Genomic DNA, 19,913 nt, shown 5'->3' on the forward strand with positions numbered 1-19,913 from the left:
AAAAAGCAAATGTGAGAGAATTGCGGAAGCAGCCACATAATTGTGTGGTGCTTCTACGACACTTTCAACTCACTTGTCAACTCGTACTCTTCTGGCTCATATCACGGTCCTTTGCATCGCAAGTGCACTGGCCTATCAGCTGAGCTACAGCACAATTTGATCACACTCTAACAAGCTTGTAAATACAGTTATGTAAATGTTAAAATGTATTACCTTACAAGTTATGCACTATAATAAAAGTGTTAAGATGACATAAGATAGCACTGTGTGAGGAACAGGGCAATAAGTATTTTTGAACCGATAATGTGCCCTTTTACTTGAGTTTTGTATGAAAGAGAATAAAAGTCATTGTTGTTATAATGACTCGTGTTTATTTCACCAGGAAACAGCTAAAACATACGTATGAGCCACAAAAAACATTTTTCAAAAATGTAGGTATAGTGGTTCTATGAAACCAGGTTCAACAATCTTCCATTAATTTTGAACAGCTGTGTTTAAAATTCTGTTATGAATGGAGCATTTCTAGGTTAACAAATTTGAACACAAAACCAGAGTAAAACGTTTTGTTTTTTTTTTTTAAGTCAACAAGATACATGCGGTTTACACTGTATACTACACAGTATGGTGTCTATTTTTATGCAGAACATTTTGTGAACTCCAGATCTGGAAAGACACACCCACCAGCTGCGTGCATATGTCGTAAAACAACAAGCCCAGACTGTGTTCTCACAATCTCACTATAACAACTGTGCCAGAGGGGAGAGAAAATCATCAGAGACGCATTTATCTTTCATATGTAAATGTGGAATCTGATGGGGGGGGGGGGCACCTTGGACCAATAACACCAATAAGAAACAGATGTTTAGTAATGGACAGGCTTGATACAGATAAAGAAAAAACATAAGCTCCAGGAACAGTTGTACACAAATCTCTAACTCTCACTAGGCTAATTCATTCATTCTGTAGCTTTGCTTATAGAGATGTAACTGCAGCAGTTAACCTTGAGGTCATCTATGAACGATGTTCATTTTGAACAAATCTTTTCTATGAGAGTGAAATTATTCGTTCTTCCGAATGGGTCTTCAGGTATGAAGGTTTCTATCATTTGAACCGTGACAGCCGCATAGGCTCTGTATTGGAAAGAGAAATTAGTCCTTCTCCCAACCTTCCTTACATACGGTGGTTAGTTAGGTTTTATTTTTGCCCTTACAGTTACACAAAGCATTTATGGGGCCTCATAGATTTCATCCTAAATGTGTGCGTACTCCAAAAAAGTCAGATTTTGCATATGCACAAAAGTTTTCAGATTTATAAATCCCAGCTAGCGGAAGATTGTTCGTACATGCACGTGATTAATTCCCCACCCCGTCTCCTCACCGAAATAACCGTATATGGAGTGTGCAATACCTGTTTTTACTAGGCATAACCTCCTTTACATACAATTACCATATGCATATCGCCATCCAGACACGTACGAGTTTAACGATGTGAGAAACTATGAACACGGAAGATAATACAGACTGTTAATGCCTCAAGTGCCCATAAATTAGATGCTGGTGCTAAAAACCATTTCTTAATCTTTGACAAGTGCTTAACTACATACTTTTTATTCTAAATGCTGTGTATTTAACAAAAAGCAGAGATCTTTGTACGTACGCAACGTTTATACATGAGGCCCCTGGTCTCAAATTTTAGCTTCTTTATTTCTTGCAATTTATAACTTTGAATATTTCTGTCATGATGTTTCAATCTTATCCATAACACTGAATCTGATATACAGGTGCATCTCAATAAATTAGAATGTCGTGGAAAAGTTCATTTATTTCAGCAATTCAACTCAAATTGTGAAACTCGTGTATTAAATAAATTCAATGCACACAGACTGAAGTAGTTTAAGTCTTTGGTTCTTTTAATTGTGATGATTTTGGCTCACATTTAACAAAAACCCACCAATTCACTATCTCAAAAAATTAGAATACATCATAAGACCAATAAAAAAAACATTTTTAGTGAATGGTTGGCCTTCTGGAAAGTATGTTCATTTACTGCATATGTACTCAATACTTGGTAGGGGCTCCTTTTGCTTTAATTACTGCCTCAATTTGGCGTGGCATGGAGGTGATCAGTTTGTGGCACTGCCGAGGTGGTATGGAAGCCCAGGTTTCTTTGACAGTGGCCTTCAGCTCATCTGCATTTTTTGGTCTCTTGTTTCTCATTTTCCTCTTGACAATACCCCATAGATTCTCTATGGGGTTCAGGTCTGGTGAGTTTGCTGGCCAGTCAAGCACACCAACACCATGGTCATTTAAACAACTTTTGGTGCTTTTGGCAGTGTGGGCAGGTGCCAAATCCTGCTGGAAAATGAAATCAGCATCTTTAAAAAGCTGGTCAGCAGAAGGAAGCATGAAGTGCTCCAAAATTTCTTGGTAAACGGGTGCAGTGACTTTGGTTTTCAAAAAACACAATGGACCAACACCAGCAGATGACATTGCACCCCAAATCATCACAGACTGTGGAAACTTAACACTGGACTTCAAGCAACTTGGGCTATGAGCTTCTCCACCCTTCCTCCAGACTCTAGGACCTTGGTTTCCAAATGAAATACAAAACTTGCTCTCATCTGAAAAGAGGACTTTGGAACACTGGGCAACAGTCCAGTTCTTCTTCTCCTTAGCCCAGGTAAGACGCCTCTGACGTTGTCTGTGGTTCAGGAGTGGCTTAACAAGAGGAATACGACAACTGTAGCCAAATTCCTTGACACGTCTGTGTGTGGTGGCTCTTGATGCCTTGACCCCAGCCTCAGTCCATTCCTTGTGAAGTTCACCCAAATTCTTGAATCGATTTTGCTTGACAATCATAAGGCTGCGGTTCTCTCGGTTGGTTGTGCATCTTTTTCTTCCACACTTTTTCCTTCCACTCAACTTTCTGTTAACATGCTTGGATACAGCACTCTGTGAACAGCCAGCTTCTTTGGCAATGAATGTTTGTGGCTTACCCTCCTTGTGAAGGTGTCAATGATTGTCTTCTGGACAACTGTCAGATCAGCAGTCTTCCCCATGATTGTGTAGCCACAATTAAAAGAACCAAAGACTTAAACTACTTCAGTCTGTGTGCATTGAATTTATTTAATACACAAGTTTCACAATTTGAGTTGAATTACTGAAATAAATGAACTTTTCCATGACATTCTAATTTATTGAGATGCACCTGTATATATAAAAAAAGCTTATGCATAGTTAGTTAATGCTTTAAACTTTATCTGTATGAAGGGAAAAAAAAAAAAAACATTCATAAAAGCATGATGCCTTAAATCCAAGCCCAGTGCTTGGATTTTTCTGTATCTCGCAAAAGTTGCAAAAGCTATGAGGAAACTTGAATACTGAACTGATTTTGACTGCAATTTATTTTTCCTTCATGATGCATCCTCTTGTTGTATGATTCATGTCCTTTTTATGTTCTTGTGAACTGTAGACCCAAATCAAGTATGCCTTACATAATTTCCCTATGAATTTACTGATAGTCATCAAACACCATTTCATTTTACAATTGCCAGAAAATATCTTGTAAACACTTAAATACATGAAAATAATTCATCATGACAATTGTATGATTTTAAAATGTAATTTATTGTCCCAATGACATTTTTTGTATTGATCACGATACAAACAACTGCAACAAACTGAACTGTAATCTGTAAAGAAAAACATTAATGAAAGACTAGTAATTGTCACTTGTGGACCTAGTCGGGAGGTGAACTTAGTTCTGTTTCTTGTAGAGCATATACGTGACACGTGACAAACAAACTAAATGACAAATTAAGTTGAGTTCATTTTGCTGAAAGAGTGCAAGTAAAAAAAATTGAGAAAATAAACTAGGGCCTGGGAAGCTCAGTGAGTAAAGACGCTGACTACCACCCCTGGAGTTCATGAGTTCGAATCCCAGGGTGTGCTGAGTGACTCCAGCCAGGCCTCCTAAGCAACCAAATTGGCCTGGTTGCTAGGGAGGGTAGAGTCACATGGGGTAACCTCCTCGTGGTCACTATAATGTGGGTCGCTCTCGGTGGGGTGCATGGCGAGTTGTGCGTGGATGCCGCGGTGGACAGCGTGAAGCCTCCACACGCGCTATGTCTCCGCGGTAATGCACTCAACAAGCCGCGTGATAAGATGTGTGGATTGACGGTCTCAGACGCGGATGCAACTGAGATTCGTCCTCCACCACCCGGATTGAGGTGAGTCACTACGCCACCACGAGGACTTAGAGTGCATTGGGAACTGGGCACTCCAAATTGGGGACAAAAAGAATATACTAGTGTCTGTCAAAGGTTTCCATAAATGCTTCTTTATTTTGGCGTCATAAATGTGACTTAAATAATCTTGTCTTGGATTGGCTAAATTCATGGTTTTAAGTCATGATTTTGGAATACGGCCTGTTGTTGGATGGAGCACTTCTGATCCCCTAAGGGTGCTTTCACACTAGCACTTTTGGTGCGCACCCGGGTTCAAAATTCGGTTAGTCTGGATGATGTAAACGCCGTTTTCTGAACTCGGGTGCGCACACCGTGAACTGCACCCGGGTCTGCTTGAAAAGGTGGTCTTGGGTACGGTTCATGTGAACTCTGGTACAGTTCGCTGCTGATATGAACGCAATTGTACCAAATTGTGTAAGTGAACCGCTTGTGATGACATATAATTTGAGTCTTTGCAGTCTTGCGATCGCAATTATTATGGTATAATCCATTTACCTGCTTGTCTCCAAATAAATCCCCTTCAGAAAGCAGCTCACATTCTTCACATCTCTTATAATACATACACAGGCTCAAAGCAGACAAATGCTAATATTCATCACATCATTGCACATTCAATGCATCCATGAGAGACAAAATTTGTGCATGGCAAATTTTCGTGGTAAATCCAAGGAGACAAACTTTAATACTTCACTTAAAGTGATGTCTTCGAGTTGTTACCTAGTTACAGTGTACTCACAGTGATTATATAATCGAACCGTGGTTCGGACCCACATAATATAATGTAAACAGAGACCAGCTGAGGCAGCAGGAGGGGTAGGAAACGAACTCGGGTTCGAGCAACCGAACCAAGTGTGAAAGCTCTTTAAAAGAGCAGTAAACTCAACAAATACTGCCTAAACTCAGAACAAATGCTGTCCCAGAATCATGGTTTTCTATTACAAAGAGCAAGCATAGCAGAGCCTCACAACTGCAAGGACACAAAGCTCATGGTTTTGAACAGAAAAAAACTGCAAGAAAATGCAAACCAGAACTGGTTATGTCCTTGTTCATGTTAATATAGTCTAAAGTTCAACTTTAAGACCGTATAAAAATCCTGATGCCCTATTTATCCGAGTGTAGGATAGGTAGATAGTCTTCTATGGAAAGTTGGAAAAATGAAAAAAAAAAAAAAAAAATTAAGGAATCTTGATAATCTGAGCGTTGATTCAATGCCTCAGATAGACAAGCACACGTATTCAGAACATAATCATCCAGATTATCTGCACTGCCCTACAAAGACAAAACTACAGCAACAGTGAAATTAAGGAAACTGGCTTAAAAATCTTTTGATTGTTCAGCCAGTACATGCATGATAATGCACTGATTAGATGTGTACATTAATCTGAGCATAGTTGAGCCAAACCCGTGTCAAAGGACCTGATTTTGATCAACTTTGACAAAATGTGTTACTGTGTTTTACGTTTGCATAGAACTGTAGACATCTAGCACTCTTACCTAACCAGAAAGCAAGTAAGCATTGAAAAAGCACAAGTGACTTACTCTCTGGTGGTCTTATAAGGATTTCATTCACTGACGGAGGGGTTTTGTATTCAGTGAAGGTAGGAGTGATGTTGGCTGCTGAGGTGAAGCTATTCTCTGACTCCCTGGCAGGAGAAGGTGTGTCCAGCTGTCTGTTAATATGCATCTCAGGCCGTCGTGATGGAACGGAAATCTCAAGAGGACTGGGTGGCTCCATTTTCCTCTGGGACAGCTCAGGGATACGAGACGAAGTTACTGGTGGGTCGGCTCTCCTGGGGGGTGTTGGAGGTTCCTGGGGTCTGCTGTGAGTACCCTCAGCCCTTCTGTGAACCGGTGCATCTGTGGCTTTGCTTTGGAGTGAGACCTCAGGTCTCTTTAAGCCAAAGCGGGCGATACCAGGACTGGGTGAGCTGTCCACCTGCTTAGACGAGATGTCAATAGAGATCTCTGTCCTGCGTGACGCAGTCTCTGTGACTCGGCCCCCTGATAGCTCCATGCGACGTAGGCTGGACTTTGGAGAGCGCTGGTTGGAGGAGGAATCCGAAACGTGCCTGGAGATGGAATCAGAGTTGCGGGAGCTCATGTCATGAAAGCGGCTGCTTGTTGAAGAGGTGGAGGAGCGCAGAGGGTTGGTTGTTCTGCGGGAGAGAGGGGAAGGGTTTGTGGATGCATCCTCCTCCACTTCAAATGACCTCTTAAGTGCTGTAAACAAACAGAAGTATATATTTCAATTAAATGTGGGCAACTTTTTTTTTTTTTTTTTTTTACATAAAATAGAACCAAATAGATAAAAATGAAAATTCTCTCATCATTTACTCACCCTCTTGCCACCACAGATGTTTGAGATATCCTTTCTTCTGCTGAACACAAACAAATATTTTTAGAATATCTCAGTTCTGTAGGTTCATACCTGGTGACTAGGAATTTAAAGCTCCAAAAAGATGATAAAGTAATCCATATGGCTCCAGTGGTTTAATCAATGTCTTCTGAAGCGATCCAGTTGTTTATCAAGCTTAAAATCATGATCGCCAAGGAGAAGATGGACAGTGAAAAAGGAGTTACATTTTGGTCTGTCCTCCTTTAAAACCGATTGGATCGCTTCAAGAAGACATTTATTAAACCACGTGAGTCTTACAGATTATGTTTATGCTGACCTGATCTGCTTTTTGGAGCTTCAAAGGCCTGGTCACCATGCACTTGCATTGTATGAACCTACAGAGCTGAGATATTCTTCTAAAAATCTTCATGTGTGTTCAGCAGAAGGAAGTCTTACACGTCTTAGTATGAGAGTGAGTATATAATGAGACTTTTCATTTTAAGGTAAACTATTCCTTTAAACACAATTTACAATAGAAAATGAATTTTAGAATTAGTTAAGGCCATCTAAACATTCTAAAAACGCAATTTAATTCCAAATTAACAAATAAAAGAAGCTTCAACTGACTAGCATCAACAGCAAAGTAACTGGATTAATTTCCCTGAGACGGTGCGCAACTATACAAAGCGTAAAAGGTGGTATAAGCTTTCTACCTGTTTAAAAATGTAAACAACGTTTGCACTACATGAGCGTAGTATAATGAGCGTAGTAAGACGCTCGAAGTTACTGTTGCAGAGGTGGCAGCTAAATCAAATTTAAAAGAGATGTGGATACCTATTTGGATTTAAAAAAAAAAAAAAAAGCACTGTTTTCGGATTTCTATTATTTATTTATTTTAATAGACGTACCTGATTTCACGCGCTTCAAATGTCTGTTGAACATTGCAGCTTGAAAGCGCTTGAGACTGAATGAACGCCGTCACCTGACACGAGCGAGTTAATAATATGAGATGTATAAGAAACGTCACCGCCTTTCGCCAGCTTGTGTTTACTGTCTACGGTACCGTGTCTTCCGCCGTTTTACTTTAAAAAAGAAAAGTATTTTTTAAAAAGGCGGTTGAAACAGCTGCGCTGCGTATTAGCCTACACGTCATGAAGATTATCAGTCACTACGGTGATTAATTAAATCTGTATATTAATTCTGCTCGAGAGACCATTTTTTTTCCCCATGCACGTTTTAATTAGGCATACGCCCACTATTTCGACATCATATACCAGGTGTGATATTCTAAATGTGGAGGATGAAAATACTCAAATCAGTTATCCATGCATGAAATGGGATTATTATGGGAAATAATATTACATATTTTCTAAGCCGGACATGCTGTTTTTAATATTAATCAACTCTGAAAGATATTGGAATATCAGCTGATGCAAATTATATTAATCATCATAAAAATAATGCCAAGCTCTTTGAAAGTGGTACAGCGAGATATGAAGTTCTTGCTTTTGCCTCAAGACATTCTGATTCACTGTATAAAAACTGACTTTTAACCATAGATTAGAGTGCAAACATTTCTGAAGGTCTGAAACTGGAGCTGGACAGCCTTGAGAGTAGATTTTTCAATTATATGCAGTGTGGAGCTCAATAGAAACACATGCGAGCACACACACAAAGGTATGCTACGTGGGTCAGGACATTTGTCTGAGCTAATCTCCAGGAAATTTCTAGACACTCAATATCTTAGCAGTCATAATAATGGCAAGCAGATCCTGTGGAGCAGGTGGTTGGCATTCCATCCAGTTGGTCTGCACAAACATTAAACCACACATCTCTTTAAAATGGCATGGCCAGTTGGCATTGCTATCTGTTAAACCTCACAAAATGTCTGAGCTGGTGCTGGCAAAATACTTTGTGTGTAGCTGAAGTATTTTCCAAGTTGCTTTAGCACATGGTTTTCCAGAAAGCCAGATTCAGGTACTCGGTAATGACTGAAACAGCAGTTTGGCTTATTCGTTGACTAAGTGAGATTTGGCACAAACTTGGTTGCTTGTAAGAGGTGTTCATTACACATTAGCCAAAATAAACGGTATAATCTACAGTACTTACTGGAACCTTACATTGGCATCCCTCTAGCTACTCTGAAAATTCATAGTTTACCCTTTGGGTTCGCTGGACGGATACATAATCAGAATCAGAATAAAGCCTGTGCTTTTTCATCATACAAACCTCAAGCATCTAATTCACAGCTGTATCTCAGTTCTTTGTGGGACTGGATCAGTGTTTGAAGTTTTATTGGCAGCCTTATTCATGAGAAATAAACAATAGCTGTTTGTGATCAGATATGAAGCCAGCTTTGGGACAAAAACACTGAAATTAAGAGTGCATGACTGTATGCTTAGACCATTGTTTCCTAACGTTTTTGTCTCATGTACCACTGCAGACCCATCAGGAAGACTTAAGAAGCCCTTCATTGACACCCAACCAGAAATGTGTTTATTTTAACGCACATAATAATGGATATCATTTAGCATTACCATTTATATTATTAAAATGGTTATTAGCTTATTATTCAAATGTTCACTTTTAAACAAAAAACAACCAGTGCTGTGGTTTAAAAAAAAAATAAATAAAAAAAAGACTCACCAAGTAGTAAAGTGTTTGCTTTCCCCATGCATTTTTATACAACTTGAGAAATATAGAATCTTTAGTTTTATAACTGCATTGTGGTAGTACAAACAAAACATTTGTGAGAAAAAAAAAATAGTATACAATTATTTTTTATAAAAAAAACGTGAAGCCTGTCTTTAGTACGGCCTGCTTTAGTAACTGTAAAGCCTGATCAAAGTGTCAGGAGCATTAAGTACAACATTACATAACACAGTAACGATTCCTGTTTCATTTCGAGCTTGACATGACAGCTGTCAGATTCACTAAAAAGAACCGGCTAATAAGAGTCATCTGTTTGGGAATCAGACTATACTGTCCGAGCTGTGTGTTTCATGCTGTAGAATTAACATAATCGGCTCACAAGAGTCATTAGTTCGATTAGTTCAAACTACACTGATCACGCTGTGCGTTTCACGCTGTAGATACAAAAGAACCACCCCATAAGAGTCATTCGTACTGAAACCTAATTATACTGGTTGTGCTGTAGATTCAAAAGAACTGGCTCATAGGAGTCATTCGTCCAGAATTCAGACTACACTGGTCAGGCTGTTTTTCACTCTCTAGATTGAAAATAACCACTCAGTTGAGTCATTCTTTTGGGAATTGGACTACACTGCTGTGTGTTTTGCGCTGTAGATTCAATAGAATAGGCTCAAAATAGTCATTTGTTCGGGAATCTGACTACAGTGTTTCACACTGTAGATTCAGCAGAGGGGCAGCACTGCCACTGAATAGCGCAGCAGAAAACACTGTCAGAATATGCATCGGTGGAAAATGCAGGTTCAAGGATCGTTAACACAACTGAAAGTAATGAGAATCATACGGTTTCTTTTTTTTTTTTTTTTTAATGGAACTGAATGAAACGGTTCTGAATAAAAAGCAATTCTCGGTTCCCAACCCTACTAAAGACTGGCTACTTCTTTTATTAAAACATCCTGAAAACATAAACATGCATCAAGATGGTTGTTACATTTTAGTGTATGATGACCAGTGGAGGCAGCAACAGGCTTTCTCACACCATTAGCAAGGCATAAATCGTATCCTTCTTCTTATAATTACAATTTTAATCTTTAATACTTTTCATTCCTTAACTGAATATAATATATTCATGTACTGCAAGTGTTTCCCAAAAGTTTTTAGGGACCAGGTTCTGTATGTCCATGCATATTTGGGATGGAGCATTTGGTTAAGCTCTTCTTTCACAGGTGTTTGTTAAGAGCAGTTGGGAAATTCAGATCTTTTAGTAGGTCAGGCCCAGTGGTACTCAGGACCTACACTCTCTCATAAAGGTGTGCATTATGAAGCTCAGCCCTCCACATCATGCAAGTCAGTGGCATACTTATCATAACACAGCAGGACTTGTTGACCCCGACATACATGGATTAAGTTTCTTCCAACACACAGGAAAACTGATTTGGCCCCTGGTCAGCAGGAAAGGATGAAAGCCAATGGAAACTGATGATTCTGTTGTACAGTGCATCTGGATACGGAAAAGAGGCCTGCCAGGCATTTTATGATTTTTTGTGCAGTCAAGTGATGTTTTTTCTTTTCAAACAAGACCACTGGTTTTAAGTTTGGATATCTGATGCATTAAATTTGGGTTTTGAACCATTGTGCTTTTTCTCATGAGCCACAGAAGAGAATGACCATTTTTCTCATGACTCATCTTCCGAGGGGGGCTTTCTTTTAAGCCGCATCCTGATGATGTCATTTCCTGTGGGGAGCATGCCTGTTTGTGGCTAGATTAATATGGAATCTTTCTTAGAGAAAAATCCAGGCAGACCCACATGCACTGCATAACTATGTAGGGCAATGTGTGCAATGTATGCATGTGCCAGACCCAAGTGTAGCAACAAAACTTTGGGAGCAGTCCACACACACATACAAACACACACACACAAAGTCCCCAGGGCAGGATTAGGGTTCAATGGAAAATGACTGTGAATGTGTGTTAAACAGGAAGAGCGATTTTCAGTCGTGTTCCTCCTTTAGACCAGGAAATAATATACTTGGCACTATAAACTACATAATATCTATGTGAATTTACAAGAGACATAGACCAAAGAACTGAAAAGACATAACGCTTTGATCTACAACAGGATCTGTCTCGTTCAAGCTCTGTCCTCAAACAACCTTTTCACTGACAGGCAGGAAGTAAATTATTACAGACAGATTTTACTGTGTCCTCGATTATCCTTTCTGTGCTCTTTCAGAGTATATTAAATCTGAGATCACAACACCTTACAGTACACTACAGCCAAAGCAAACATATGATCTCTTTCATAAGAATCATCCTCTTTATATGGGGCGTGTGTATTTTTGACCTGGTAACATGCTAGACACATTTGATGAGAGCTCAGTCAGTCAGTCAGTGGTTTAAAAATTACCAACTGTTTTGTGCATCCAAAAGATGAGGATCACAGAATGTTCTGAAATGCCTGAATCAAGGAAAACCTAAATGTGAAGTTGAACATTTCTGTGATCTTTACATTTTCTGAAAAACTCAAAACCCATCAGCACAATGCTAGCGTGTTATTGGTAGTTGCCAGAGTGTTGCTAAATGGTTAAAAAAATAAATAAATAAAAAATAATTTAGCATGTGTTTTTAGCATGTTGCTATGCAGTTTAGGGCTGCACGATAATGGTGAAAATTATAATCATGATTATTTTGCTCAAAATTTTAATCACAATTGTTATTCATGATTATTCTGTCATTTGAGAAAAAAATTTATTAGCGGGCCGCACAATTTGGACAACAACAACAAAAAATCACTGTTCCTACTGCTTAGATATACATTCGCTGAGCACTTTGTTAGGGACACTATGGTCCTAATAAAGTGCCTAACATAGTCTTCTGCTGTTCAACGAGTTGTGTATTCTGAGATGCTATTCTGCTCACTACAATTGTTATTCTCTTTCACTAAAAAAAGAGTGGTTATCTGAGTTACCTTAGCCTTTCTTGTCAGCTTGAACCAGTCTGGCCATTCTCCATTGTCCTCTCTCATCAACAAGGCGTTTCAGTCTGCAGAACTGCCGCTCACTGGATGTTTTTTTGTATTTGGCAGAATTTTGAGTAAACTCTAGAAACTGTTGTGTGTGAAAATCCCAGGAGATCAGCAGTTACAAAAATACTCAGACCAGCCCGTCTGGCACCAACAATCATGCCACGGTCGAAATCACTGAGATCACATTTTTTCCCCATTCTGATGGTTGATGTGAACATTAACTGAAGCTCCTGACCCGTATCTACTGATTTTATGCATTGCACTGCTTCAAATTCTAATTCTAAAATATCAACAAACAAAAAATACATTTAACAACAGCTCTCATGTCGAACAAGGTGTTAAAACTACAAACTATAGTAAATGATTCTTTTTTCAGTTAAGTCATGTTTTGCCCATGCTTTACTGCTAGTAGAAAGAGTTACTCTGTACAGTTTGCACTTGAGTCCTCTTTAAGAGATCCATTTTTAAATAATAATTATCATCATCATCATCATCATTATATTGCAGCATACAATAGTATTAAACAATAGTAATATATTTCTCTAATAATTTAGCACGCATTGCTATACGGTTGGTGGAAAACAGAAGGAAGATGGTGTGTTGTCAACAGCTTTGTGCTCCTCCTTACATACATGGTGAAATGCTCTCATCTCTTCCTCGGTCAACAAATCCCCGGTCCCATGGAGTTACTTTAGATTTGTTTAGACACTTGTAATGGCCAAACATATTTGTAATTACAGGAATGTGCAACTGAGGCAAACCTGTAGCGCTTAAAATATTACGTGGTCACCGACCTCAGAGCACAGCTGTTCTGCATATTGCACACATAATCAAAACACGAGATGGATTTAGAGCACAGAACCACTCTGAGACTCCAGAAACACTGCTTAATTAATTGTGAGAGGCAGAAATCATGATCACAGTTAAAATACGATTAATTGTGCAGCCCAAATGCAGTTGCTAGGGTGTTTGTGTGGTTGCTTACTGGCCCAAGTCACAGAAGCCAACCCCCAAACCTCTATGATTATCCTATCCCAAGATACGGCTTGAATCCCTCCCTCAATGTAAGTCCATGGGATTTTTTCACCCATGTTATCATTCACCAGTGAAAAAAATCACAGGTTCAGTAACTATTTCTCCTCATCAAGCCACACAACTTGATGTATCATTCATGTCGTTAGTACAAATGGTGTGAGGTTAGTTACACACCAAAGTTAAATATTCAGGTTAAGGGTTTGTATAAATCCCTGACCCCAAGTATGCCCAATAGTGATGATTGCCTTAGCAAGCCTCACTCAAATAAAAGTAGCAATTTGGTCCAAATTAGCCCAGCGATGATTGTAACAGTTCAACTGTAATTTCAGGCATGAGCAATCTGTCGTAATTATCACAGTCAGCTCTGCTCATCCAGAAAAAGGGAATAGATGCAGAACAGCCCCAAATAGCCAAAATCTCAGATGTGTTTGTGGTATGCACAGGCAAAAACAACAGGATACAAACAGATAGTGTGATTCTCCTGTAATGATATGTTTGGCCTTGCTCAACTGTGGAGTGTTGGGAGCTGTGTGATGCATCCTGAGGCTGTGGTGGGAAATGGGCCGCACAAAGTCACATAAAAGCGCTCTCTCTCCCTCTCCCACTGTACACACAGCTGCAGTGTTGGATAAACACATACATACACTCAGAAACACTATCCTGGTGTGCCCACAAGTACACATGCACATAGATCTATGGAAGAAAAAGGTTAGAGAGAGAGAGACTGTAGATGTCAGCAATGTAGGAATGTTATTGCATTAGAAAATAAAAAGTAAAACAAAATGGCGTTTATTTTAAAGAAATACAGCACAAAGACACCTTTTTCAAGGAAAAAAATATATGCTGTAAAAAGTTTGTTAATTATAAAACAATAGCTGTGCTATTCAAAATTAAGACAAAAAGTGTTGTGACACTTTCTGGTGGTAAATCTTAGGACACCTCCACACTTATACATTTTTGTTTGAAAACGCATCTTTTCTCAACATTTTGGCCTTTTGTCCACATTGAAATGGCGTTTGTGACGGCGGAAACTGAGTTTTTCGAAAATTCCACGTGGATAAATTTGAAAAAGCCATCTTCGCATTATAGTGTGGACAGGGAAAATGGAGATAGCTAAAAAACGATGACATATTTGTTTTCATGTGATGCAGTCATGTGATCCATTCAACCCAAAACAATCAAGATGACAGCCCATGTTGTAGCGGTGTTGTTGTGCCTGATATTCACTTTGATAGTGTTATATCTATCTATCTATATATAGATAAATGTTACTTTGTACAACCTTCACTTTGCATTCCTTCAAAGGTGATGGGAAGTTTACTCTGAATTACTGTCAGTCGACGGAACATGAGGACAATTGCATTTCAGACCGTACATGACACAGCAATTTTTTACATGCGTAGTCAGGGGATTTAAGAGTTTTCATTTACATTTGCATTTATTCGTTTAGCAAACACTTTTATCCAAATCCAGCTTTCATATGTAATGTAGACGAGAAACTTTTGGAAAATGCTTGAAACCAGCAATGTGGACTGAGAGCATTTTGAAAATGAAAACACAGTTTTCAAATGTATCCATATTAATGTGGATGTAGGCTTAGTGACACATATCCATAGTTAATGTGATGATGAACTACACCAGTGGTTACTCTGTTAGCAGGGCTGGATTGGTAATCTGGCATACCGGGCATTTTTCCAGTGGGCCAACACACTTTGGGGCCAATCAGGGGCGGACTGGCCATCGGGAGAACCGATGAACGATAAGCTGAAATGAGCCGATGCATTATGCAGAACGGGCCACAAAATGGCGCCGCGATATGCCGAAGGGGGCAGCAATATGCAAAATAGGACAGCGACCCCCTCAACAACTTTTGGGCCAGTTTCTATGTAAAATCCTGGGCCGATTTCTCTTCCCAGTCCACCCCTGTCTGCTAGGACACCAGTGTGAACTTCAGGGGAACTGACTTCATGCCCACTAAAACTGACTTTGACACCAGTTTCATAAATTGGGTAGACAATCAACTTGCATACTCTTTCTTTGCCTAAAAATGTAATTAGCTCAGCAAGCTAGATGGTTTCAGCATGCTGCGAGAGTTTTCTCTGAAACCCTCCACCTCCCCATCTCCACCTGTCAAGATCTGCAGCAACAGAAGAGAATGACCATGGGGATGTATTTAAGTCTAATTGTGCAGCAGCATGCTTGGTGCAGCATGTCCTGTGTTTTTCTAATTGCGAAGCAGCATGTCCACAAGCTTAACTCAGAATGTCTGTGTATTTTCTTTAGTAAGTCTATGTACTTAATCTGCAGCAGCAGCGTAGCAATTCTAGTCCACCAAGACCAATATACAGTCAATATGTCTTACCCACATTAACATGCTAAATCTTTCCCAGTTGCAATGACAGAACTGAAGATAGTTCTGAGAAAAGTTCTAGCATAACTTGTTTGCAGATGCCACTTGGTTTAATATTTTATTATCTACAGTATGCAAAGAAAAAAATCATACATGGTTATGTGTGGCTTATTTATGCTAATTCTTTTGGGGCCACTGTACTGTGTGTGTGTTAATAAAAAATATTGATCTGTCTTCAAGGCCAAATCCCCACCATCAGTTCTGCAACAATGAATTATCTTCATTAAAGGCAAATATAATCACAACACTGGAGGAAAAGGCATGAAAATAAAGACTGATATGACAACTGTAATCTGCACACTGTCTTTCTCATGCACTTCCCTCATCTTTTCTGTAAACTTTCATTATTTCATCCTGTTATCTGTTTATTGATTCCCCTATTATCCCACAAATGCACCCATAATTCTACTCAAAATGATTGTGAAATAGTTTTGAGACAGTGTATCACAACCTATTTCATCTAACTTTAAATCTGTGTAGAACATAGAGCTGCACCTCTGCTCATAACTCTGCTTACTCATACACTTGCATGGCAGATTTTCAAGAACTAGATGTCAATAATGATGACACATCTGTTATGATAAGCTTGAGCACGTGAAAGGTCCATAAAAGAGAGCCTTATTATTCTTTCAGTTACAGATGCTCATAAAATTCGCAGTCATGTGATTGTTCACCACAACACGTGCACATAGCTCAAATACATGCTTTGAAGGAGCACATCAATATGTTCATGCCTCAGTGCATTTATACATTTTGCTGACATTATGATGTTCACGTTATGCCCATTTCCTTAATTTCAAAATTGAATAAAGGGAAGTCATTCATTGCACCGTTCCCAATATGAAGCCTTCTTTGAACGTGGGAATGAATTTCACTCTATGACCAAACCAGAATAAAAACAAAGACTAACACACACAAAGCTAATGTTCCTTAACTGATTGTCCTCCCCATTAACTACAAGGAGAGCATTACGCAGCATTAAGGGGCATTCATACAGACAGTGATTCGCAGCAACATAGCAAATATAAGTCATTTATTTTCAAAGGTGATTTGAGTCACATAGACTGTTGGAGATGCTTGTAGCACGATTGTTAGCATATATTGTTAGCCAGTTTCGTTTAGCTGCCATCTGCTAAAAGGACACTGAGATCTCCTATCATTAACACTTTGTTACCACAGATGTTTTTTAACATTAGCCGTATATTCATTTTTCACTGACTTAGGCTAATGAAACTGTTAAAATGAAAGCAATAATGAATGCATTTCCAGCCCAGAGGTAGAGTTGTAGAGAACCATACTATAAAGTACATACTTCTCTTTACAGTGTGGTCAGTCTTGCCTATAAGTTCTACAAATAGTCATGCTTGATGTTGAATTCAGAGACATTATTTAGCTTTAAATGAAACAACATGAAAGTGGTTTGGTCGCAGCATAATGAGCCAAAGTCTGAAATAGTTGTCATTTGTCCCTAAAATGCCACTTTAGGTCTTTCAGAGCACTCTGCAATCCAGCTAGACTGATTTAGAGACACATAAATACATAAACATGACTGAACAAATACGTCTATAGGCCTATCTGCCTCAATGTCGGAACACTCTCGCTACGTTGTTTACCTACAAATGATACTGACTGTGTGTGTACACGTCTGTGTAGGTTTAAAAACGCACTGCTCCATTCAGGTCCTAAAAAACAGGTCTAGATTTAAAGAAACTTCAAGTCTGGTGAACCCACTATTTTCGTCACCCGCAGAATTCAGGGCTTTCAGTGGAATTTCCTCCTTCCCTCATCTGTAAGTTTTAGCACAAAGCCAGAGCACACTGTTTGTCTGCCCCTCTTTCTGTCTCTCTCACACATCAATCCACTCCTTTTGACAACAGTGTCTCTTTCCATCTGAAATGGATCAGTCTCAAGTCCCCAGTCACACTGACGCAATTTTATCACTGGAGATCACCAGGTCGGTGTACTGTTGGTCACTCCTGCCGCTGGATGCCTTAATGTTATTGGTGGACTGTGCAACTGTCCATAGCTGTTGAAAATCTGATGATTAATGAGATGAATGACCTATTAATGCATGCATGCCTTTTCACAACTCTCAACAAATCTTTCTCTCAACCGACATACACCATGACCAACTTACTGAGGAAATCAACCTTAATATTAATTTTCATTTATTATAAGCAGTATTAAAGGTAATATTAAGAGTGGAGACAGGAAACAGGATGGGAAAAAGTAGAACAAAAAGCAGAATCAAATCCACGTCGTCGGTACAAAGAAAAGCACTTCCACACACCGCCATTACACCCCACGCCACTGCAGCGACAATACAGGAGCAGTTTGTCTTCAGTTTCTATGTTTCCACAAGACTATTGAAGTGCAACTCGCGGCACTGTGTGGCAGGTGCTATTAACACCTAGTGCAAATAGTCACTCCTTTACTTTGTTGTTTTATACATCAGTAAATCAGGTCAGGTTTACATTGGCCCTCTTAGCAGCATGAAAAATAAAACTGTTATTCAAATTTAGACAATATTATACACAGAAATCGAGCAAACAGACATGTCTGAGGTTATCAAGTCAAGTAATTTTTATTTGTATCGCGCTTTTCACAACACACATCATTTCAAAGCAGCTTTACAGAAAGTTTAATGAAATAAATATATAATTGTAAATTGCACCTTAACATAAATAATAAATGTTATGTAAATAAAGGTTATGTCTTGGTTAATGCTTCACTGCTGCAAACACATTGCAATTTATTTTATTTTTTTTGTGCAATAGAACTAACTTCAATGGAATGCTGTAATTGGCACTTTTCATGATTAGTTAATTGAGGCAGCTGTAATTGTTATCTTGATTATTTATTTGATTAATTGTGCAGCCCTAATGCCGACAAATTCTGACATGGTTTTCCATGCATTTTCTTTTACACCGTATGTGGTCTGAGACAACTCAAACAATTGAACAGTGAAATCACTCACAGTAACATTAACTTCTCAGTCTTGCCGACACTCAACTACACTGTAAAAAATTTTTTGTGAGTTTACAGTAAATTCCTGTCTACTAGTTGCATGACTTTCACAGTATATTTTACAGATGTATTTCTACAGTTTTTTACAAATAAAAGACAACTGTATATAGTATACTGTGACTTCACAGTGAACAAGATCAAGAAATTACTGTAATGTATTGTAGAATCACAAATTGTTCGTCCATCTTGTTATTGAAAGATCGTACATTGGAAAGTGTTATTAAAGACGCGCCTCCAGATATCCCCTGCCATTAATAACACTTTCCAATGTACGATCTCTCAATAACAAGATGGACGAACTATTTGGAAGAGTAAAATTTGACAATGATTTTTAAAATAAGTAATTTGATTTGCTTCACTGAGACATGGCTTAAAAAAGGAATCAAATTTGCTCTTCCTGGATTTACCACAATTCGAGCAGACAGAGATAAACATAAACCTCAAAAATCAGTTGGAGGGGGATTGTGCATGTTCGTTGACAACAACTGGGTGGCACAGATGCACATTCATGAGAGGGTATGTACACCTGACTATGAACTACTCTCTGTCTCTTTCAGACCATTTTATTTGCCAAGAGAATTTGGTCAAATTACAATCATTTTCAATCACTTCGGGGCCGAAGTACGAGGAAGCAGCGTGCAGGATATGCGAGAGCTTCAACAACGCACTTTCACGCTCTATGGACCAGCCCGTATTTATCCTGGGAGACTTCAACTCTTGTAATATGTTAAGCCATTTTCCAACTCTTCAACAATATGTAGACTCTCCTACTCGACACAATCGGACTCTCGACCAATGCTTTGGTAATGTGCCCAACGCCTACAAAGCAAGGTGCAGACCACCATTGGGTGAGTCAGATCATAATGGTATCTGCTGCCAAGGTACAAAGCAAAGATTAAGCAAGAGAAACCTGTTGTCAAAGAAATTCAACAGTGGTCAGACGCTAGATTGAGTGATTGTTTTGACCATACAGACTGGGATATCTTCTTTGACAGTTGTGCCGATGCAAATGAACTTACAGAGACAATCATGTCATATATTAACTTTTGTGAGAGCAATGTTATAAGCACTAAAACTATCAAGATACACCCAAATAATAAGGTGTGTGCTACAAAAGAAATGTAAAGGTGTCTTAGTGAGAAAAAGACTGCATTTATTAAAGGTGATAAGGTTTTATTTAGAGAG

General features: G+C 38.9%; 1 protein-coding gene across 3 annotated transcripts in view; it reads right to left on the reverse strand.

Moving 5' to 3' along the window:
* The window catches only part of LOC127451319 (septin-9-like), a 148,488-nt gene that overhangs the window by 87,171 nt on the left and 41,404 nt on the right, over nt 1-19,913 (reverse strand). For all 3 annotated transcript variants that reach the window (XM_051715906.1, XM_051715908.1, XM_051715907.1), the window contains one exon: nt 5,786-6,466. In XM_051715906.1, the coding sequence (XP_051571866.1) occupies nt 5,786-6,466 (681 nt within the window). The remainder of the gene's footprint in view (nt 1-5,785; nt 6,467-19,913) is intronic.

The sequence above is a fragment of the Myxocyprinus asiaticus genome, chromosome 14, assembly GCF_019703515.2.
Source record: "Myxocyprinus asiaticus isolate MX2 ecotype Aquarium Trade chromosome 14, UBuf_Myxa_2, whole genome shotgun sequence".
NCBI lineage: Eukaryota > Metazoa > Chordata > Actinopteri > Cypriniformes > Catostomidae > Myxocyprinus > Myxocyprinus asiaticus.